Source organism: Phascolarctos cinereus, unplaced genomic scaffold (assembly GCF_003287225.1).
Source record: "Phascolarctos cinereus isolate Bilbo 61053 unplaced genomic scaffold, phaCin_HiC Scaffold_5;HRSCAF=322, whole genome shotgun sequence".
Lineage (NCBI taxonomy): Eukaryota > Metazoa > Chordata > Mammalia > Diprotodontia > Phascolarctidae > Phascolarctos > Phascolarctos cinereus.
Genome location: NW_027555958.1, coordinates 151,848,092 through 151,864,685, shown reverse-complemented (window position 1 = coordinate 151,864,685; position 16,594 = coordinate 151,848,092). Strand labels below are relative to the sequence as shown.

The window sequence follows — 16,594 nt, the reverse complement described above, 5'->3', positions numbered from 1 at the left end:
TATAAAAGTGCTATATCAAAAAGAAATGTCAAATGATACTCTTTAAAGAAAACTTGAGCAAAGGAGACATTTGCCATTCTGAACTACTAGATAAAAATTTATTAATTGCAATATTTAGAGGCAACAGGTAGTGAAAGTGGAAAAGATTCAACAGCTTTTTTTCATCTTTTTTTTTCCATGGGAATTTAATACTCGCCCTCTATATAAAAATTTAAGATGATTTAAATCAAACTTATATTTTATACATATACTTAAAACTTTTTTCAAGAAAGGTTTAATTACATATTCAATTTTGCTGAAGCCATATTAGGATAAAATTTATTTTCATGAGCACAAAGCTGGGAAACAATTTTTATAACCAGTGTCTCTGATAAAGGCCTCATTTCTAAAATATATAGAGAACTGAGTGAAATTTGTAAGAATACAAGTCATTCCCCAATTGATAAATGGTCAAAGGATATAAACAGGCAGTTTTCAGAGGAAGAAATTAAAGCTAGTTATGTGGAAAAGTACTCTAAATCACTATTGATTAGAGAAATGCAAATCAAAACAACTCTGAGGTACCACATCACACCTATCAGATTGGCTAACATGACAAAACAGGAAAATGATAAATGTTGGAGAAGATGTGGGGAAATTAGAACACTAATACATTGTTGGTGAAGTTGGAAACTGATCCAACCATTTTGGAGGGCAATTTGGAACTATGCACAAAGGGCTATAAAAATGTGTATACCCTTTGACCCTGCAATAGCACTCCTAGTGCTGTATCCCAAGGAGATCACAAAAACCAGAAAAGGACCCATATGTACAAAAATATTTATAGCAGCTCTTTTTGTGGTGGCCAAGAATTGGAAACTGAGGAGATGCCCATCATATTGGGGAATAGCTGAACAAATTGTGGTATATGAATGTAATGAAATACTATTGTGCTATAAAAAATGATGAGCAGGGCAGGTAGGTGGTGCAGTGGGTAGAGCACCAGCCCTGGATTCAGGAGGACCTGAGTTCAAATCCAGCCCCAGACACATAACATTTACTAGCTGTGTGACCCTGGGAAAGTTCACTTAACCCCACTGCCTAACCCCCCCAAAAAAAGAAATGAAGAGCAGGCAGACTTCAGAAAGACTTACATGAACTGATGCAGGGTGAAGTCAGCATAAACAGGAGAACATTGTACACAGTAACAGCCATGTTGTGCAATGACTGACTTTGATAGACTTAGCTCATCTTAGCATTGCAAAGATCTAAGACAGCTCCAAAAGACATATGATGTGTATTCTCTGTCTCTCACTCTCTTTTTTTATGTTTAGTTTTTTTTTCTTTCTCATGGTTTCTCCCATTGGTTTTAATTCTTTTTTTACAACATGACTAATGTGAAAATGTGTTTAATATTAATGTATATGTAGAACGTATATCAGATTGCACTGCTGTCTTGGGGAGGGAGAAGGAAAAGGTGTGGGAGAAAATTTGAAATTCAAAATCTTATGAAAGTGAATGTTGAAAGCTTAAACTAAATAAATAATTTTTTAAAAAATTATTAAATTACCCAGGGAAAAAGAGTAAAGTCCACATGACAAGATGTAAAAAATTTATTTTCGTGGCCATCCTACTTTCCCTTTTAGGATTCTTCTCACACTCCATTTTTCCTTCGTTCCTTCCCTAGGTTTCTAGTGCTACTGCTTCCATATTTATCTAGCTTCTATATACCTAGATTCCCTATAAGGCTAAACCCAAGCTTTACTTCCCTGGGTAGTACACTGTTTCTAGAAAACCACCACCACCAAAAAATACCAATTATGTCCCCTTCTCTAAGAAAAATCTGACAAATATGTGCTAAGGACTTAATAATGGATAAAATCTTCACAAATTTTTACTTCATGGTGTATTTGTATTTTAAGAGGACTTCTGGAACACCTGGTATTTACTTATGCTTTTCCCCAAATGTTAAATGTCCTTCTCCCTATTTATCCAAATCCTGTCCAGCCTATCCAAATACAAACCCATATTCCTCAATGAAATGCTCCTTAGCTAATCTGTTCCACGTTGACTTCATATAGTGCTTACTGCTTCCCTCTTAGTCACTTTGAGGAAGTCATGATTTTTTTTTTGGTGTGAGGCTTCCTTTTCTGATATAGATCACAGCCTCTTTACATTGGGCAATTCTCAACCATGTGCTTCCAGAAATTCTATGAATGAGATCCACCATACATGCTGGAGACCTTTCTCTTTTTTTTTTTATTCCATATTTTAGAAATATCTGTGTACTTGAACTCTTTCCTCTGTCTCTATACTTGATCATCCCATTCCCTTTCTGATCATACATGTCCTAGATAATAGCTCTTATATCACTTCTTATGAATATAAGTCACTGTTAGTAACATGCTGTAGTCTGTATATCATGCATCTTTATATTACCGTTTTAACTATTTGTAATTTTGATTCTTTTGCAGCCAGATGGATTACCAGGAGAAAATTGGTCTTAATGAAATAGGCTTTTTGGGCACCTGACTGTTAGAGTTTGTTGACATTCTAACTTTTTTCTTCTGCTTAATTCTGGTGCCAGCTCCAGTACAGTACCTGTGCAAGGCACATACCTACATACCTACATACCTACATACATACATATATATATATATATATATATATATATATATATATATATATATATATATATATATATATATATATATTTATCGAAAGGATGCACATATATATACGTACATCCTTTCGATTCTTGAGAAGCGGGCACACCTCCTTTGAAGGGGAGAGTGTGCTGGTACAGAAGCCAGAGCAAGCTTTATAGTTAGTAATTGCCTAACTCCTCCCTTCTGGATCAGTATTGGTCTTAATCCTTCTGGGTTACAATCTTCCATATATGCCCCACCCTTAACATACATTATGTGCCTAGAATTGTGTTGTCACTCCCCCCACCCCCATTCCCTTCCACCCCCCACCCCCGATGAAAAAGTTAGCCTGTCTGTGCTGATTTCTTTTCTACTTATGTGGAAACTTAACTCTTTCATTTCTCACAATTCCTATCTTTTTTTTTTTAAAGTGAAGATTTGGTTTCCATGCCTTCCCAATTTCCTTATCCTCTAATCTCCTCAACATGGTTTCACATTCTCTATCACTGGGGAAAGTCTCATTGGTACTTTGAATCATCATCCTTATATTGCCAGAGCCTGCCCTCTGAACTACCACTGTGGGTCCTACTGGGATAATCTTTAGCGAGGGATGTCTCTATCAATTGTTGTACCGGTCCTCTAGTGCATGGAACTATACAACATCCTACAGCAGTTAATACTCCTGAATGAATGCAGCCATTCCTTTCCATTTGCCAAACCAGGATTCCAACCATCCGTTTAATCAGTTATTTATCCCAGAGTTCTCTGCCAACTCCTCAGCTAAAGTGGTGAAATCTTGCAGTTCCTTAGTGATGGTTCTGTCTGGGGTTGTACTGTTGGGCAACATTTCATCAAGGGATTTTGGGGACTTAAAACAATATGGGAGAAGGAAGGGAAGAATTGGCTGATGCACTGACAAATTAAAAAGGGGACAGTCCCCTTATTAGGTACTGACACTGAGACCCAAAGGCAACGATAAATTGTCCATTTAAAGCTTCAGAAGTCTCTTCTCATACAGCCGTCTGACACTCTGGACATCATCTGGTGAAGTCCTCTGGTCCAGGTGCTGTTCAAACAGTGTCCAGCAGACTCTTTTCTTGTAGAGATCCTCCTTCTTGTGTCCATTCTCCTACAAGATTGGTCTCAACACAATTTTTAAATTACCTTGCCAATAACCAGGGCAAATAATGAAAGTTAACTCAACCCCCATGTCTCCACTATTACAAGGTCAAAATTGGAACCTTGGCCAATTGTCATATTTTAAGAAACTCAAATTAGAAAAATTAGAACCTAGCCTTAGACTTACACTCTGTAGTACTTCTGCTTTTATATCTTGCATTAATTCAGTATTCATTCCTATTCATATTCCTCCATCAGGAGGATGAGATTAAACTAAGGAATTAATAACAGACTCCAATACATAGTAGTTAATTTAAAACCAGTACATATCAAATGCTAAAACAATCCCAACTTCTAGTCATATACAAATAAATAATCCTTAATTAAAATGGATGCTTCTTTCAAGGCATTTACAATAGAAGTCACAAACTGTTCTTCTTTTAACATTAATTAATTGTATCAAACTCTGAGACAACTGACAACTTTAACATCAACTAAGTATTAACTAAGTAACAGAATAATATCCTAGTTCCACAATCTCCTGGCAAGGCACAGATATTGATGGACTAATTTGACAGGTTACCTAACCAGCTCTGTCAAAATCTGGATAATATGCATTTTTCATATATTTAACTTTTCCAGTCTAGATGATTAGACTGATGTCTAATATGTAGTATTCCCGTATTCAGTGCAAATATCATTTGAAGCATTCTTGTGGTCAGTGGAGACCTCTTCCAAGAGATTGGCCTTACATAAACATACCTATTTCCCTGTTTTACATCCCACTTGATGTCAGTACTTGGCATATTATTGATCAAAGTTATCTCTGTAGTTAAGTCTCTCACAGACAGGTATGATTGTAACATTTGCATGAGAGACATCTTATCTGAAAAGACCTTTTAAGGCTGTGTTTTGTTGTACCACGTCAAAAGCTTTTGAAAAATCAATAAATGATAGACATTAGCTATATCTTCTATCTTCATCACCTCTCACTTGTGGAACCATAAACTTGTGGTCTGCTATAGAAAATCATTTGTGAAAGCCTGCCTGATTCCTTCTCATATTTTCATCAAAGTACCCTTAAAAATTGCATAAGCTGTTCTCTTAAAGACTTTTTGAACATGACAAAACCTTGCATATGGTCCAGTAGCTGCTGATGTCTTCCCTGTTGCCTTCTGTAAAAGCATTTGTTTTTAATATTTTCCATTCTTTTGGAATCTTACTGTCCTTGAAATATGTTAAAGATTGATCCCCAAATGCCCTTAATATCATGTCACTTCCAATATAAAGTTCTTCTACACATTTTTTGCCAGGGGTAAGTGTTCTTAACAATTTCATCTTCTCTAGTACCATTACCACTTCTTAGTGGTGCTTCCGATAGGTACTAGGTTGTTGTCATCTAAATTTGGTGGTTTAGAGTAGAATTGTTATGGAGAGTTGCACTTGTTGATAACCAATTGTTTTGTGGTATTCTTTGTTTAATTTTATATGTCTCAGCTCCCTTATTAAGATTGTCAGCAGCTTTTTTTTTTCTATAGCTCACAGTACTAGGCAATGTAGTAGGCACTTATCCAATTCAACTAAACTATCAATATACTTTCTTTTTATTTCATATATTCACTTGGCCTCACCCTACTATTTTGAGATTTCTCACTATCTTATTCCTTATGGTTTTTTCCTTCCAAGGTAAATAAACTGCAACAAAAGTCTCAAAACTCAAAGAGTGAAGCATTCAGCAATGAGCCAGAAGATGAAAACTATAAAAGAACAAAGAATGTGCCAGTCATGGTGGTCACCAGAAAGGGCACAAATAAGACTAAGCCTCCACAGGAAAACTGCAGTTGTCACATGCCACAAAATCGTTTCCAAAAGATCCAAATGACATTGAGAAAAGACGACATCAAGTGGGAACAGTAGAGCAATGGTGTAGAATTCAATTTCAATGAACCTTGCTGATCATTGGGAATTTTTAATTGTCTGAAGTGATTTTAATTTAATGTAACTTTTAAGAATTTTCTAATTATGTTTCATGCTCATAAAGTATTAAATAATAGTATTTTTTAAAAAATTAATGCTGAGTGACTTGCTAGGAGTTCCCCAGACTAAGTGGTTTCTTTCTCTTATTCATTGAAATATCGTGGCATGATTTCATCAAATTTTAGAAGAATTATTTATTTTTGGACATGTCTAGAACTAAATTTTAGAAACAGCATTGGCAAAATTCATTCTTGAATTTGAGGTAAGGAACTTTAAAATCTCTAATCTTGAGGGAAATGGAATTGATGCTTCTTACCAACTTTATGTTAGGTCTGTGAATTAAAATGTTTTTGGAGAAGAAACTTTAGATTAAAAATAATAATCTCCAGAAGTAACCCCTGAACACATCTTTACTTGATGAATCTGTTTACTGTTTTCACAACATAACATACTTGAGCTTATACCATTCTACCTCCTTAATTTTGCTTTTATTATTCCATGATCTGTAAATGCTCCTCTTTAATCTCTGACTGACTGTCCAAATCCTACCCAGTCTTCAAAGCCCAACCCAAGTCACATCTTTTCCATGAAATCATTCCCAGTCATTTCAGTGGTTTGAATCTCATTTTTGCTGCTTTTAGTACCTATTGTCCTAAATATCTTAGGTTAATCATGTAGTGTCCTTGAACCTGTTTCCTCATCTCTGAAATTAGAGGCTAGATAACCTATGAGGTTTCTTCTAGCTCCAAACCTGTGGTCTCTCCCTTCTTAAACTATTTACTGTACCCAGTATCTTCAAAAACCGACAATTTCTAACCCCCAAATTGTCCAGCCTTGAGAAAGTATTGATTCAAACATAGAAGCTTCCCTTCTCTGTCTGTATTTTTACTTTATAAATATCTTTACTGTAATCCTCCTCTGCAATTTTTATTACTTTAATCTTTTATTTAACACTTAAGATGGAACATCAGTATAACCAAATAAACTTGCTTGTAATTTAATTTATTTCAATGTAACAAGTATCCATTTTTTATCAGGATTTTTTTTTGTCTAGTCCCACATAGTTTTCCTCTTATATGGGAATACTTAGTAAGCACCCATTTCATGTGCTTCTGGTTTTCTTTTGTTTTGGATTATTTCATAAAGCAGAGGCAACATTGTGTGGTGGATAGAGAGCCAGAAAGATCTGGGTTCAGGTCTCTCCTCTGACATATTCTGACTGTGTCATTCTGGATAAATCACTTCACCTCTCAATGTTCTAAGCAAATCTCTAGGACTATAAGTTGCAGAAAAGGTGTATTCCCTCATCCAGGAGTTCTCTGTAAAGTCATAAGTCTAGTCCCTATCCCTATTATTTCATGAAAGTAATCCTTTTACTCATTGTTCCTGTTCTTTCAAAATTTTCATTTTTAGTGAGTTCACATCCCCCTAGTACATTGGCTGGGGTTATATGAGGGTCAGAATTAAGGAAGTAGGGAGAGTGAATCCCAAGGAAATGTACCCAGAGGGAAAGAGGAAGATGAGTAATATCCGGGGGAAAGAGGAATTAGAATTCACTCTGGCTATGGCAAAAGAATTTCCTGTACATTGCCATGAGAGCTAATTGAAAACAGAGAACTCTGTTATATGCAATTGCCCTAAGTCATATTTTCCTGTAGGAAAATAAATAGGGTAGTTTCTCTGTGTTTAGCAATAACTCTCAACAGGTAGCAACCCTTGGAAGATCCAAGAGGCAACCTGGCTTAGTGGCTAGAGCTTTGAACTTGGAGTCAGGAAGAACCAGGCAAGTCACTTAAAGCTTTCTAGCCTGAGTTTCTCCATCTATAAAGTGAGGAGATTGGATTTGATGACCTCTAAAGTCGTTTCCATCTCTAAGTCATCTTATGGTCCTATAACCCCTCAACTCCACTATTATCACATCAGCACAGTGTCTGGAATGTCGTAAGCATTTTATGAATCCTGTTCTTATTGACATTGTCCATACCAGAGTGTTCTCTCTTCTGCCTTCCTTTTTTCAAGGGCCCAGGCCTTTGTTTAAACTTTACTCATAGATTCATAGATTTAGAGCTGAAAGGGACCTCAGTAGTCATCTAGTCCAACTTCCTTTATGTTATAGATAAGAGAAGTGAGGTCATAGAGACTGAGTCCCTAAGGTAGAGTGTGTAATAAATGTTAATGCCAAGACTTGAATCCTATTCCTCTGACTCCAGATACAGTGTTCTTTTGCGCTGTGTGGCCCTGCCTCTCCAAATAAACCCATGTGTACTTATGGTAGTTTTCAGTGTTTGTTTTCTGATAGTGTGATATAGTTGAAGGACGTAGGACTTTATTTTTAGTGAGGACATTGAACTAGGTAGATGTCACTTCTAACCACAATAATAATAACAGGCAGCATTTATAAAGCACTTTAAGGTCTTCCAAGTGCTTTAAATTTGTTATTTCAGTTAAAAAATTTTTTTTTAAAAATAAGAGATTAGACTGTGTGTCCTAAAATATATGTGTGTGTGTGTGTGTATGTATGCGCATAAATATATATATATATATATATATATATGTTATTTCATTTGATCTTTCCCGATTACCCTATAGGGAAGGTGCTGTTGTTATCCCCATTTTTACAGATGGTGAAAACTGAGGCTGAAAGAAGATGACCTGCCCAGTGTCCCACAGTCCATAAATTTCTGAAGCAGCAAGACCTGAGTTCAAATCCAGCACTCTGTTAACTATGCCATCCAAACACAACATTCCATGATCTGTGTATACTTATGACAGTATGAATTTGATTAATGTATAACAGTTCTAATCATAAAGTACAGATCTACAAGTTTTTAATAATAGCTTATGGATAAAATTATAGCAGTTCTCTCCCTTCAACAGGAAAACAGGGAAATGTTGGATCTTGTTGCTTTAGGGTCTTTTCCAGCTCTAATATTCTGTGATCCTCTGGAAATACCTTATATATCTTAGAGTTACCTATCACTACCTCTGACTCCACCCTTATGGCCAAGTAGCAAATTTCCTTCTCTGCCCAAGAGCAATAAAACGTTCAGTGTACAAGTGTTGCTATAGCAACTTCTCAGCTGGTGTTGTCTGCCCAGTGGAAATTCACAAGTAGTTGGTGTGTGTATGTATTCACAGAATCTCCATTCACCTGAATAAAATACTAGATTGAGTTTAGGGTTTTTTTTTCCTTTCTTTTCTTTTCTCTTCTTTTTCCCCTAAGCAGATTAAAAAAAAAAAAGAACTTGTCAGCCCAAGGAAGACTCATCTTTTTTACTAAGACAAGAAAACTCCAGTCTGTCAAGCAGCAGGTAATAGTGTATATTCTGATATTGAGATTTTAAAGATTGTACTTTTTGAATTGGACTATAAATCAGTCTTCAATATTAACCCTTTTTATTGGTTCAGAACTTAAAGTTGGAGGGTCTTAGGCTACTATTCACTTAGTGCTTATCATGGGAGAGGGAGTAGATATTTTACAGAATTCGTTGAATTTGGATGGTTTACTTGGATATTATTTTTGAGATCTTTTAATTCTGTTTTTCTACTTTGAGAACATAATTTTAATTGAAGAGGGATTTGCCAGAAGTGGCTGGTAGTAAACCTTTATAAATTAAAACTGCTAAATAAGAAATGTTCCTGTGCTGTTATTTATTTGTTTGTTTTTGATGTGCTGGAAAAATCCAAAATGGGATTGGGGGAGAAAGAGGCATGGTGGCCATGAGAAACTCGGGAGTGCTCACCTTGGCCCAATATGTACCAGCTGCCATTGTTAATATAGTGTAAATAGACTACTAATGGATCTTCCAGGAGCACTATTCAGCTGTAACTAAAGAAGTACCATCTAAAGGCGACTAATAGCAGGTAAGCTGAGAAGATGACAGATCCACAATGATACACTAGATGAATACCACCTCTTTGGAGCATAATAGTTTCTATGAAATAAAAATGCTTTTAAGGGTACCATAGAACCTTTAGCATATAATTAGCATATAATAAAAATAAAAATAAAATTGCCTACCACTCCTAAGCACCAGAAAAGTGAGAAAAGCAATTTTACCCCTCTATAACCCTTAAGTGTATCCTTAGTTCCATTCTTCACTTACTCTTTTAGCTCTGTTTTCACCTTTCCTCTTGTTGTTTCTTTTTGTTATGTGAAGGTCAAAATAGGATGTAATTGCCTCAAAATATTTGTTAGGGTATGGTTATTTATTTTTTAAAAATACATCCATTGATGTTTAATGTAAATTCTATTTGGTACTTGTATGTATCCTTTTAAAAGGATTATAATGGAATTTAGAATGGGAAGGAACCTTAGAGATTATCTAAATAAAAAGCATACTAATGGAGCACCTAGGGAATTCAGTGAAGACCTTCCCCTCCCTTTTCCTCCCCTCCCTAGAAGATAGGCTAGCACCAACTGCTGCCACCCAAGGGAGCCTCAACCCTTTGCTTTTCGTAACCTTCATTGCTCCATAGTCAAGTTCCCATCAGGCACCACACAAACTAGCTCAATCACCCAAACAGCCCATAATTGTCCTTCACCATCTTTGCCGTAGTATAACAGTTCTAAGTATGGAAGAAACCTTCCATACCCGCCTCCCCCCAAAATAATGAACTTTATGTGTACATACACATCACATCTATGCATTTTTAAATTTTCATTACTAAACATAAATTTTCGTTACTAAATATATATGTATTCAACATTGCTTGAATTTTTTTTTTAGTTTTATGTGTGTTTTTTAACCAACATAATTATTTTTCAGTCCATCCTATCTCCTTATTAAATCCTCCCCTGTAAGGAAGATAGCTAAGCAAAGCTGACCTACTAGGTGTCACAGTGGATGAAGTGCTAGGCTTGGAGTCAGGAAGACCAGATCACTTTGTGACCCTGGGCAAATGACTTAACCTCTGCCTCAGTTTCCTTGACTGTAAAATGAGGATAATAATAGTACCTACTTCCTAAGGTTGTGGTCAGCGTCCCGTGAGATATTTGTAAAGTGTTAAGGACAGTGCGTGATTAGGTGCTTAATCGATGCTTGTTCCCTTCTCCCCCTTCACTATAGAATCATTTTGCATGCAACATTACTCACCCACAATCCCCCATCTCCCCTCCAAAGAGAATATTGACCTGCTTAGCACCAAGGTTGGTCATCATAGGAGTTTGACTAATTTTTAGTGTTATTTTCCTTTGCCTTTTTTGTAGTCAAGTATATTTTTCTTTTGTTTCTGTTTATTTCCCTCACTCTGCAACCAATCATACAAGTCTTCCTTTGTTTCTTTGAACTCACACAAAAATTTTTTTTTCTTTTTGGCAAGGCAGTTGGGGTTAAGTGACTTGCCCAGGGTCACACAGCTAGTGTCAGGTCTCTGGTCTGAGACTGGATTTGAACTCAGGTCCTCTTAACTCTAGAGTCGGTGCTCTATCCACTGAGCCACCTAGCTGCTCCCACAAGAAATTTTAAAGTCATTTAGTCCAACCCTCATTCTTCAAAGTGAGAAAACAGGACCAGATAGGTTAAGTGATTTCCTAAAGGCCTTGCAATAAGTAGCAAAGCTGGGATTTGAAAATAGATTCTCTGGCTCCAAATTTAGTGTTCTTTCCACCATACCACTCTGCCTCTTATCAGATATGTGTTGTTTATCACAGTGAATTATTCCAAGGATGGAGAACTTGTGGCCTTGAGGCCACATGTAGCCCGCTAGGTCCTCACGTGCGGCCCTTTGACTGAATCCAAACTTCACAGAACAAATCCTTTTCTTCTGTTACATTCGTTTATCACAAAATTTCAGTCATTCCCAAGTCATTGGGTACTGTTTTGTTTCCAATTTTTTCCTCCCACAAAAAAGTACTACTTGGAGTATTTCAGTAAATATGGGGCTTTTTCCCCCCCATCTTTGAGCTTTTGTGTGGTATACATTAATATGTTAAGTGCCATACATAAATACCTCACCAAAAAGGCATCTTCATTAAAGGGGAAAGGAATAAGCATTTATTAAGCACCTACTATGTGCCAGGCACTGTGCTAAGCCCTTTAGAAATTACTATCTGGGGCAGCTAGGTGGCGCAGTGGATAGAGCTCCAGCCTTGGAGTCAGGAGGACCTGAGTTCAAATGTGACCTCAGACACTTGACACTTAACTAGCTGTGTGACCCTGAGCAAGTCATTTAACCCCAAATGCCTCACCAAAAAAAAAAATGAAATTACTATCTCATTTAAATAACTTTTATTAAAGAGATTAACTATATAATGAATAGATTTGTGAATGCTGCTGTCATATAAGCTTTCTTGTTGCATAAAATTCTTTCCGGCTACATCATCATAATAAGAATATAGGATATGACCAAAACAGGGAAATAGCCTTGCTAGCCATTATAATGGTATTTATTAAATTAAACTTATTAATTTCTGCTACCCATAGTAGTAAAAGGGGTATTCGTGTTCTTTTTTTCTAGTTGTTAGGCAAGGGTTTACAAAACCACTGTGTCCCTTTAAACTCTAAAAGCGAATAAAGAAAGATCTCAGGCTTCATGAAAAGAAGTATTGTAAAGAAAGCCGAATCTTCTGTGAATTGCTGGAGGTGTGTACACTTGTGATCTTCCTCCAGCTGACCTGGATGAAGTTTCAGGATAGATTATCAAGCTTCAAAAGGTATTTTGTTAGTGATCTTTTTCCAGAACACCACTGATTTGTAGTCTGTTTCTAGGAAAAGCCTATTACTGAACAAGGGCAGAATGTGAATTATTTCTTGTCTCCAAGGCAGGGGCAGGAATGATGTTTGTAGGGCAGTCATCCAGAGTCTTCTGGCCTTAATAGTGGAGAACTTCAGTTTTTCTCACTGCCAGTCCCTTACACTTTATAAATGTGGTCTTTGTGAACATAAATCATTGGTATAGAGGAAATTCATGCAAAATTAAATATAGTAACACTTTTCATGAGCAAAAGGAGCAAGGAATTGAAAAACAGCTACTAATATGTTTTTTTAAAAATACACCCAGTTTTCCAAAGACGTGTCAATCAGACACATACTATATGTGTATATATATATATATATATATATATATATATATATATCATATGAAAGAATACTGTACTGTGATATGGTGTCTTGAATGCTTTTCAGAGAAGTATTATTCTTCTCATTTTTCCCATAAGGAAATTTAATCACAAAAGTTGGACCTTGTATTCAACGTCAGAACCGATAAAAGTGCTACTATTCTTAGGTTTAAAGTCTGGCTTTCCGTGCAGAAAAAGATTGTTCCTTATGAAAATATGCTGTATAATTATTTGCAAGTCTGTGGGTTTTGTGCTTTGTGTGCTAAGAAGGCTTAATCAGCACCACAGATTGTTGTGGTCAGCTTTAATTCTTTCTAGCAGCATCATTTAAATTCTAGGCCTCCAAACCAATTTTAGAAAGGGCCCTTTGCCATTTAACAAAAAGATCTCTGGCACAGAGAGCCCCTCACCTTTCATTTGGGGTAATATTTGTGCTTACGATTTTTCTAATTCACAGTGCTGTTTCTGTGTGTACACAGCAGATAGCATGACCAAAAGAAAAACAGAAATTTAAGTTATCTTCCTAAAGTGCCGATCTGAACATATCATGCCCCTGTTCAATAAACTCCAATGACTCCTATCACCTCCAGCATCAAATATAAAATCTGTTTGGCTTTTGAAGCCCTTTAGAACCTGACTCCCTTCTACCTTTCCAGGCCCCTCATTTCTTACTCCCCTCCATATTATCTACTATACATTGACACTGGCCTCCTTGCTGTTCCTTGGAGAGGATGTTATATCACCTGACTGGGCATTTTCACTGGCTGTCACTCATGCCTCTCCATCTCCACCTCCCAGTTTTCCTGGCTTTTTTCAAGTTTCAGTTAAAATTTCCCTTTTTTTTTTTTTGGCAAGGCAGTCGAGTTTAAGTGACTTGCCCAGAGTTACACAGCTAGTGAGTATCATGTGTCTGAGGTCGGATTTGAACTCAGGTTGTCCTGACTCCAGGGCTGGTGCTCTATCCACTGCACCATCTAACTGCCCCCAAAATTCCATCTTCAAGAAGCCATCCCTGATCTCCTTAATGTAGTATCTTCCCTCTGAAATTATCTCCAATTTGTCTCGTATATGTCCTTGTCTTGTTTGTACATAGTTGTTTGCATGTTGTCTCCCATGTTGTGAGCTCCTTGAGGGCAGGGAGTGCCCTATCTTTTGCCTGTCTTTGTATCCCAGCACTTAGCATAATGCCTGACACATAGTAGGTGCTTAATAAGTGCTTCTTGACTTGCTTGGATTCAACTAAAATATATTTAAGAATTTCCACATGCAAGGAAATCCAGAATAAAAAGATGAGTTACACACAAGGCACCTGAGTAATGAGCAGATTATCTCCTCTTATCAAGTAAGGACCTGCCTTAAAGAAGATATCCCGTAAGTGATTGTTTATTCCTTAAAGTAAGACCTTACCATTGTAGTCAAGCAAACAAGCCTTTAGGAGGCATTGTGCTCTGCACTGAAGATAAAAAGACAAACTCAGAATCTGCCCCGAAAGGAGATGCTCACATGTATATATTCAGCCCTTGTCTCTTTGCTGAGCTACTGTCTCACAATTCCAACTGCCTCTCAGACATCTCGACCTGGATGTCTCATAGCCATTTCAAACCGAGCATATCCACAACAGAACTCAGTTATCTTATCTCTTCCTGTTATTATTAAGATTACCCTCTTTCTCCTTGTCATGCAGGTCCACAGCTTCAGTGTCATTTTTTACTCTTCTCACTCACCCCACATGTCCACCCCATTGCCACATTTTGTCATTTATACCTTTAGAATTCTCTGGTATATATCCTCTTCTCCTCATTTATATAGCCAAACTGTAGTTCAGTCCCTTATCACCGCTCAGATTTATTGTTGCAATTGCCTTCTAACTGTTCACCCTGCCTTAAAGTGTCAACCTCCTCTCTAAGCCATCCTTCAATCACCAAGGTGTTTGTTCCAAAGTATGGATCTGAGTGGCTCTCTATTAATCTCTACAGTCACACACAAACTTCTCTTTTTGACATTTAAAGCTCTTCCTTCTGACACGTCCAGCCTTCTTCCACCTTATGACTACACCAACCTACTTGTGCTTCCAACATAACACTCCATCACTTGTCTTTGTACCTTTGCGCTGATTGGCCCCTATGCAGAGAATTATCTGCCCTTTCACCTGGCCTCTTGGTTTCCCTTCCTTCCCTCAAGACTCAAGTCAAATAAAACCTTCTGAAAGAGGGCTTTCCTGGTTCCACCCTTATACCCCCCAAGCAAACTGCTAATGTCTTTCTCTTTCAGATTAACCTGTTTGTATCCGGGTCTGCAAGTCAGGAAGACTCATCTTCCTGAGTTCAAATCTGGTCTCAGACTTTATTTTTTCTTTTTTTTTTCTTTTCTTTTCTTTCTTTTTCTTTTTTTAAGGCAATTTGAGTTAAGTGTCTTGCCCAGGGTCACACAGCCAGTAAGTGTCAAGTGTTTGGTCTGAGGCTGGATTTGAACTCAGGTGGTCTCAGACTTTAGCTATATGACCCTGGGCAAGTCACTTAACTCTGCCTCAGTTTCCTCATCTGAAAAATGAGCTGGAGAAGGAAATGGCAAACCCCTCCAGTGTCTTTGCCAGAAAAAACCCCAAATGGGGTCACAAAGAGACACAACTGAAACCCAGCCTCAACAACAACAATAACGTCTTATATGTACCTAGATATTTGCATTCTCTTTCTCCCATTAAAATACACATTCTTTGAGACCAGAGACTTTTTTTTTTGCTTTTCTTTGTGTCTCTAGCACTTGGCACAGTGCCCAGCACATAGTAAACATTTAATAAATGCGGGTTGCTAGGTGCAGTGGATGGAGCACTGGACCCAAATTCAGAAAGACCTGAGTTCAAATGCAGCCTCAGACACTTATTAGCTGTGAATCCTGGGCAAGTTATTTAGCCTCTCTCTGCCTCATCTATAAAATGGCACCTAATAATAACACCTAACCCACCATTGTTGTGAGGATAAATGAGGTAATATTTTTTAAGCATTTTCCAAGCCTTAAAGTGATATATAAGTGCTAGCTGTTATTATTGTTGACTGACATTCTAATGAGAGAAAGTAACATATAGGTATATATATAAAGGTGAAGACACTAGCAGCTAGGGGAGCCAAGAAAAGCCTTAAATAGAAAGCATTAATGTTGAAAAGGTTGGATGGGACAAAATTGTAAAAGTCTTTAAATGCCAAACAGAGGAATTTATATTTGATCCTAGAGGTCATAGGGTGCCTCATGAGTTTACTGAGTTGTGGGGGAGGGGTGATATGGTCAGATCTAGTCTCAAAATTCATTCATGAGAGCTTATGTCCCAATAAGATAGATTATACAGTGCCATTCTTGAGTCCCAGTGGATACGTATCAGGACCAAACACCAGAGCCTCTAAGACTGGATTTCCTAAAAGGCACAGTACAAGTTTTTCCATAAAATTCCATAAAAATGGAATGGCCTGCTTCATGAGAGGCTGAATATAGCACATCCTAGTCTCACTAATAACACATTTACAAATCATCTTATAGGATGGACCACCTCTGCAACTGGCTAATATAATCCATTATATCCTAATTTTTTAAATTAATTTCTATCACAAATTTCCTGGACTATTCCCAAATTCTGGAGATATACCTTGTTTGGGTCTATCAGCACTGCATGTGCTGACTACAGGGTTCGTTTAATGATGAGCAATATGGTATTGTACAGAATATAAGAATGAGATAGTAATCCTTCCCAGAACTGGAACTTAGTAATAAGGTCAGGTCAAAGCCTACAGACAGGTGGGAGCTATGGCAAGGTGGAGCCAAG

General features: G+C 37.1%; 1 protein-coding gene across 4 annotated transcripts in view; it reads left to right on the top strand.

The window, feature by feature from the left end:
- Positions 1 to 6,728, top strand: part of CEP57L1 (centrosomal protein 57 like 1) — a 63,374-nt gene extending 56,646 nt beyond the window's left edge. For all 4 annotated transcript variants that reach the window (XM_021008217.2, XM_021008215.2, XM_078155200.1 and 1 more), the window contains one exon: positions 5,433 to 6,728. In XM_021008217.2, coding sequence (XP_020863876.1) covers positions 5,433 to 5,663 — 231 coding nt within the window. In that variant the 3' untranslated portion in view covers positions 5,664 to 6,728. The remainder of the gene's footprint in view (positions 1 to 5,432) is intronic.
- Positions 6,729 to 16,594: the final 9,866 nt, after the last annotated feature.